This window comes from Budorcas taxicolor, chromosome 25 (genome assembly GCF_023091745.1).
Source record: "Budorcas taxicolor isolate Tak-1 chromosome 25, Takin1.1, whole genome shotgun sequence".
In the NCBI taxonomy this organism is placed as follows: domain Eukaryota; kingdom Metazoa; phylum Chordata; class Mammalia; order Artiodactyla; family Bovidae; genus Budorcas; species Budorcas taxicolor.
The window spans coordinates 22,576,242-22,583,966 of record NC_068934.1 but is presented as its reverse complement, the minus strand read 5'-3'; the positions used below and the strand labels follow the sequence as shown (position 1 = coordinate 22,583,966).

The window sequence follows — 7,725 nt, the reverse complement described above, 5'->3', positions numbered from 1 at the left end:
ACTGTCATTGCTGGTATTCAGCCCTAAAATTCTGTGGAAATTTATGGTTTCAAAAATTAACCCAAACAATGGAGGTTTACAATTTGGATACCAAAATTTTAACGGAATTTCTTGCTTTCAAAATTGACTTTTTTCCAGATATGATGTTTCACACATGTGTAGAGCTTACTGTTTGATTTTTCTATTTGACCTTTGATTGCTGCTGTTTCTGACCAAGTAGTTGGTCAAAACTGACAAGGGCCAGCACTGATAGAGCAAACAGTGTTTCCTGGGGGGTTAATAATTAATAACCTGACTTGTCATCCAAACGTCTGCAGACCCTGTTCCTTACTGTGCCATTTGTAGCAAGGTTTTAACAAGAGAAGTCTGTGTAAAAAGCAATTGCTCTTTTGTTTCCAAAACAGGTATTACGAGTGGATAAATAATGTGCACTGCTCTGAGCCCAAAGGTACGCAGTGGACCTGGCCTTTCTGATATGCATCAGTATAGCCAGTGGCTGGCCAGCAGACATGAAGCTAATTTGCTGCCGATGAAAGAAGATCTGGCCTTGTGGTTAACCAATCTGTTAGGTAAGGTTATAAGACCTCGTTTTGTCAGCAAAGATAACAAGTTTATTTCCCCTGCTCCTGTAATATCCTTCTCCTAAGCATGTGACAGCACCTTAGAAAGAAAATCTTTCATCAGTTTCATTTTGCATCTGGGATACCTGCAGCATGTGGAAAATTTAAATGAATTTCCCAATGTCTCTTACATTAATTGTGCTTAGTTATTCCAATATAATGCATTGGAATGTGGAACTATGTGGTCAAATTGCTTATTTTATCTACATGCTTGATTTAATTTTACTTTTCTTTCATGCAACTGGCCAGTTTGGCCTATTCTTTCGACACTGCACATGAGCCACAGTCTGTGAAATCTGGCTTCTAAAACTTGGTTTCTTTGCTCTCGTTTTATAATACATCTTCTGTTGTTTAGTCGCTAAGTCATGTCCAACTCTCTAAAACTGCTGAAAACCCAGACTCTGGAACAATGACTCCTCTCCTTTGTCCAAATAAGCTGACTGGAGTCATCCAACCTTGACCTAAAATTTTTCTTTTCATTGCACTTTTATTTTTAAATACTTTTCCAAAAGAACTGTCTATGAGAAAAATACTGCCTCCTGCTAAGGCTGCCTCTTTTTTTTGTTTGTTTTGTTTCTACTGTGCTGGCATAGTCATAGAATACAATTTCAACCATGTGCAAAGTAGAATCATACAGTTAAAGGATCATCATATAAAACAATACTATTTCACTAGTAATTTTTCACAGAGGACAAAATTGATTTAAGCCCTGAGAAAAGGATCCTTATAGAGTTCATAAAATATAAATATTGAATATACATAGGATTTGCATAGTGCTTTATCATTTACAAAAAGGATTTCACCAACATGATCTTATTATTGAAAGGATTCCTTCAAGGTAAGTGTCATTCTCACTTTTTAGCCACTGAAACGAAAGAGTTTAAGAAAAGAGCACCCTGCGGATCTGAAATTTTAACAAGGTTTTGCGAGGTTTGAGCCCCCTTTAGCAAGATTTTTGTTTTTGCTCATCATGGCCCTGGATTTTTATGTTGCTTTTCATTTTTTAAGCCTTTATCCTAGAGTTGGATATTTCCTTTTTCCTCATGTTTTCAACAGTTTTATGTCATCTAACTAAAGCTACCAGATATAGAAATGCAGGTGGTATCTTTTGTGAGGAAGCCTAATTAAGGGGTGAGAGGAGAAATGAAGAAGGCATCCTTACCATCCATCACACCCCAGAAATAACCTCCACTGTGCTATGGAACTGTATCCACCAGAAGGAAGGGCCATCTTTCATTTATCCAAGGGAAAAGCATTTATCTCCATTATACAGAGGAACTCAGTTTAACTTAAACAGATGGGTTTCCTCCCTCTTTTGTGTGTTCACTGATTATTGTTATATTAGCATTTTATTGACTTCAAGCTGCTTTCAGATATGGGCTCTCACAAGCATGGTAGTGTATAAAATAAGGCACAGACTTGGCATAAACTGCCTGTGTTTGAACCCCAGGTCTGCCAGTTACGAGCAGTACAATCTTGGGCAAGTTATTTAATCTCTGTGCTTCAGTTTCTTCATTTATGAAGTGGTAATGAGAGTAGCGTTGCAGTGAGATTAACTAATTAAAATATGTACACTACTTAGAATAGTGTCTGACATAAACTCTATGTGTGGTGGTGTTGTTCCATTTATTCAGTCTGGTGATACAATTAATTTGATATGGTGAGTAAGTTCATTCATTTATTTGATAAATATTTGAGCATGCAGCAGCACAATGTATTATTTGAATAAAATGAACTCTGGAATCAGAATGCTTGAATTCAAATCTCATTTCCATCACTTACTAGCTTTGTGATACCAGACAAGTATCTGAATGTGCTTGGGTTTTGTCATCTGTTAAATAAGTGTAATACTAGTACCAACCTCAGGAGGACTGTTGTAGAGTCAACTGAGATGATCAGTTTTAGAACAAGGTCTGCCATATAGTAATCAGCTAACTATGGTCAATACTAGCTTTTATGTTTATCGTATTGCAGCACAGTCTTGTGAGTACTAGAGGGTGGAGTGGTGGTTAGGAATAGGCAGATTGCCTGTTCTTATAGAGCTTGGAGTAGATTGAATATGAAATTAATATTAAATAAGTGACAATGAATGATTAATTGGTTGCTATAAACTGTAGAAGAAATAGATTGTAATAAGAATATAAAAACAAGGAGGTGGGAGTGAGGCAAATTAACAAATAAGGGCTTGGGGAAATCCTTTTTAAGGGGCTTCCCTGTTGGCTCAGACAGTAAACAATCTGCCCGCAATGCCTGAGACCTGAGTTTGATCTCTGGGTTGGGAAGATCCCCTGGAGAAGGGAATGGCTACCCACTCCAGTGTTCTTGCCTGGAGAGTCCCTGTGGACAGAGGAGCCTGGCAGGCTACAGTCTAGGGAGTTGCAAAGAGTCAGACACAGCTGAATGACCTTCACTTCACATATTGGAAACTGAGATCTAAAGAATAATTAATAGCTAAGCAGACAAATCATGGGAAAGAGCCTGGATAGAGAGAATGGTATGTGTGGGATAGGAAGGAGTTTGGTGTGTTGTAAGAACAGAATGAAAGCTTATGTCAACAGCATAGATTAAAGGAGAGGGGCAGGGAGATATATGAGATTTGTTGGAGCTAGAGCACACAGTGCTTTGAAGACCAGGTTGAGGAGCTTATAATTTATTGCATGATCAATGAGGAATCCCGGAAATGTTCTAGGCAGGGAGAAATCATGATTAACTAGAGTATAGCCTGATTACACAGGTATGTTTCAAAGTCCCATGATTTGTCATCAGAAGCATTTTATTTGGTGAATGTGATCATTTACACAGTAGCTTGATCAGTGTGAGCAGCCCAAGACAGCCTCAAAGAATAGAGAGTCAGTGTATGTGTAATGGAAATATCCTTGGACTAAAAGTCAGGAGACCTGGCTTCTAACTGGGAGTCAGGAGACCTGGCTTCTGGTTCTGGCTCTGGCACTTGGTAGGAAACTTGCCCAAAGTCACTCAGCTATCTTTTCTGGGCTCAGTGTCCCCAACCATAAAATGAAGGGATTGGAGTAGACAATCTCTAATGTCCATTCCAGTTCCAAAAGTCTAAGTGTCCAAGAAATCCATCTCGTAAGACCCAGTTTAAAATCATCAATAGACACAAACAAGGAGAAACCAATTTACACAAGTGAATAATCCTTCTTTTAAAGAATAAGAAGGCTAATGTTTTCAATATTAGTTGTTGGTAACACAAATGCAACCAAAAGCTTGTGAAATTTTCTCAGAAAAAAAAAATCTTAAAACTATCTCAGAGTACTGCCTTCTGTTAACTTGAATTTATAAAAGTAGAAAATAATAGATTTTAAGTAAATATCCTCATGCTAACTTGGAAAGTAGACCAATAGCTTGACATTATTTAAAATGATGAAGCATTCAGAGGTAATAAAATACATTATGTTCTAGAATGGTGATAATAAGGAAGGGAGAAAAATATATGGCTATGATACAAGATATTTTTATTACACATAATAGATATAATTAACATTCATATATTTTAGAAGGGAGCCATTAAAGCAAATTTTAAGATTATTTTTACTAGGCATTTGGTCACCTCAGAAATATTTGCAAATTTTATTATACAACCTCCTTTCAATTTTTAATTTTTATCTTCTTGAAGGTTAGGGATAGTTGGTTGAAGCCTAGAGACAGAAGGTTGAAAGTAGTTTCAAAATTCATCTGATCTCCCAATAAAGCATTTGAAGTTTTTGGTGAGGTAGAAATTCACATACTAAATTAAAGCTTTTAACAAGATTTTACCATTGTAGTTTGGACCTTACTTGTGGAAAGATTTCTTATTTCTTTTTAGTAATATTTGACTAAACTGTAACGTTTTTCTTCTGTGTATTTCAATAAATATTAATGATAGTCTGAATTCATATTTTTTGTTCCTATATATCCATTGAAAGATGGAGTTTCTTAAAGAACACTCATTTTACATTCAGGTTTTTGGGTGGATAAATGTTATTTGATAGAGAAGAAAGTTGTTTCACTGATTCACAGACCAATATTAAAATTTATGCCATGAAGTTCAGTTCAGTTCCGTCGCTCAGTCGTGTCCGACTCTTTGCGACCCCATGAATCGCAGCACGCCAGGCCTCCCTGTCCATCACCATCTCCCAGAGTTCACTCAGACTCACGTCCATTGAGTCTGTGATGCCATCCAGCCATCTCATCCTGGGTCGTCCCCTTCTCCTCCTGCCCCCAATCCCTCCCAGCATCAGAGTCTTTTCCAATGAATCAGCTCTTCACATGAGGTGGCCAAAGTACTGGAGCTTCAGTTTTAGCATCATTCTTTCCAAAGAAATCCCAGGGTTGATCTCCTTCAGAATGGACTGGTTGGATCTCCTTGCAGTCCAAGGGACTCTCAAGAGTCTTCTCCAACACCACAGTTCAAAAGCATCAGTTCTTCAGCACTCAGCCTTCTTCACAGTCCAACTCTCACATCCATACATGACCACAGGAAAAACCATAGCCTTGACTAGCCAGACCTTAGTCAGCAAAGTAACGTCTCTGCTTTTGAATATACTATCTAGGTTGGTCATAACTTTTCTTCCAAGGAGTAAGCGTCTTTTAATTTCATGGCTGCAATCACCATCTGCAGTGATTTTGGAGCGCCCCCCCCCGCCACACACACAAAAAAAGTCTGACACTGTTTCCACTGTTTCCCCATCTATTTCCCATGAAGTGATGGGACCGGATGCCATAATCTTCATTTTCTGAATGTTGAGCTTTAAGCCAACTTTTCCAATTTGCAATAGCTAATTTTTAGACTAAAATTTGGACTTCCCTGGTGGTGCAGTGGTAAAAGAATCTGCCTGTCAATGCAGGAGACACAGGTTTGATCCCTGGGTTGGGAAGATCCCCTGGAGCAGGAAATGGCAACCCACTCTAGTATTCTTGCCTGGAAAATTTCATGAAGAGAGGAGCCTACTGGGCTACAGTCCATGGGGTAGCAAAGAGTCAGATACAACTAAGCACGCACATATGGCAATGGCAGACTGAAAATTTTGTATTATGATATAAACCTGTCTTATGATAAATAGTGAAGGTGAATATATTTTCATAATAGTTAGAGTTTGTTTGTGGGGTAGCATACCAGTCTGATTCATAAGAAAATCACCAGGTGATATTTACTGACGACTCCTATATCTCTGTAGTCCAAGTATGGTTTCTAGTAGCTGGCACTGTGGAGTTTTATGACCAGTATTTAGAAAAGACCGCCAAAGAAACCTGAAGCAAAAGAATCTTGCCTCTTAAACATTTATCTGGCCATTATCCCTTGCTATATATTAAATATACACATTTGATTTTTATTTTAGGCTTTCTGTTTTTGTTATTTTTGTTCATGATTTGTTAATTAACTATGTCCTTCAGACATATTTGAACATCAAATGATTATACAAATAAACCTTGGAGAAAGACTTGTCACTTTGAGTAAGCAGTATGTTATTAAATTAATAGCCCCAGATTATAGCAACTGCTTATCATTTAAGTAGATGAGACAGTCTATGTATTTCATGATTTGGGGGCTTAGGCTTCCCTGGTGACTCAGTGGTAAAGAATCTGCCTGCAATGCAGGAGACGCAGGAGGCATGCGTTTGGTTCCTGGGGGGGGTGGGGAAGATGCCCATGAGGAGGGCATGGCAACCCACTCCAGTATTCTTGCCAGAAAATCCCGTGGACAGAGGAGCCTGGCGGGCTGTGAATAGGATAAAACTGAAGTGACTGAGCATGCACGCACACATCATTGTTGATGGTCTGCTGAAGACTGTTGTTGACTTAATTTTGAAATAAATATACTAACATGCTGCTGCTGCTGCTAAGTCACTTCAGTCGTGTCCGACTCTGTGTGACCCCAGAGACAGCAGCCCACTAGGCTCCTCCATCCCTGGGATTCTCCAGGCGAGAACACTGGAGTGGGTTGCCATCTCCTTCTCCAATGCATGAAAGTGAAAAGTGAAAGTGAAGTCGCTCAGTTGTGTCCGACTCTTCGCGACCCCATGGACTGCAGCCTACCAGGCTCCGCTGTCTATGGGATTTTCCAGGCAAGAGTGCTGGAGTGGGTTGCCATTGCCTTCTCCATATACTAACATAGATGTTCTCAAATTATTTATTTAATTTGTATTTCTTTAATCATTTGAAAATGATGGTCTACCTTTATCTTCAATTATTTGTTTAATAACACCACATGAATCACATGGGAGTATACTTTTGAGAAAAGATTGTAGATGTTAAACATCACAGAAATTGATATTGTTCTTAAGGATCTTAAATTGTTAGAATATAGGTGTATATGTTTGGATATATGCAGGGACTTTGAGTAAATCAAAAGATATATTACAAATCAAGCAAAGCTAAATTGATTTTACTTATAATTAGAAATGTACTATGACAGTCGATGTTATAGTGATTTCCCCTTTCTTAGACTTTTCTACATGCACATAAAAGAAAATTCAGTTGTTATATGCTTACTGTGATCAATATATTGGGTTGGCCAACAAGTTTGTTTGCGTTTTTCTGTACCATCTTATGGAAAAAGCTGAATGAACTTTTTGACCAACCTATTTTAATATTTTTATTTTTTTCAGTTATTTCTAAAAATCCCATTTTTAGCATTAAAAAGTTAAGCACCTATTTAGTGGAGTTGCTGCTGTCTAACAAGGTAGGAACAGCTCTCTTTTCTTTTTCGTAAAACCATTTTACTAAGTACTTATCCTGCAGAGAGAAGATATTCCTGATGTAGTCAATAACAATTCCTTAGGAATGGTGGTGTCTTATGCTAGTTCAGAAGTTTAAAGAATCAAGTTTATGTTCACAAGTTGACACCTTTCAGAGCAGTTACTCCCTAATTCTTTTCACCCAACTTTTCCAATGGAAGCGACTCTGTCTTTTCTTGATACAAATGAGGGATGGACTCTGAATCTGTGTGGAGCAGGTGCTGATCTAGGGTTTCTGGGTATAATCAATCATTTCCTATTTTACAACCTTTACATTTCAGTCTCAAAACACTAATTTGCATTGATAGCAGACAAGTTGCTTTGAGTTCTCTAACTGGAGAAGTAGACCATGATTGAGAGGTGCGGCG

General features: G+C 38.1%; 1 protein-coding gene across 1 annotated transcript in view; it reads left to right on the top strand.

Annotated features, from left to right (window-relative positions):
* The first annotated feature begins 424 nt into the window (after window positions 1-424).
* Window positions 425-7,725, top strand: part of GAS2 (growth arrest specific 2) — a 127,945-nt gene continuing 120,644 nt past the window's right edge. Inside the window, exon 1 of the mRNA XM_052662277.1 lies at window positions 425-569. Coding sequence (XP_052518237.1) covers window positions 425-569 — 145 coding nt within the window. The remainder of the gene's footprint in view (window positions 570-7,725) is intronic.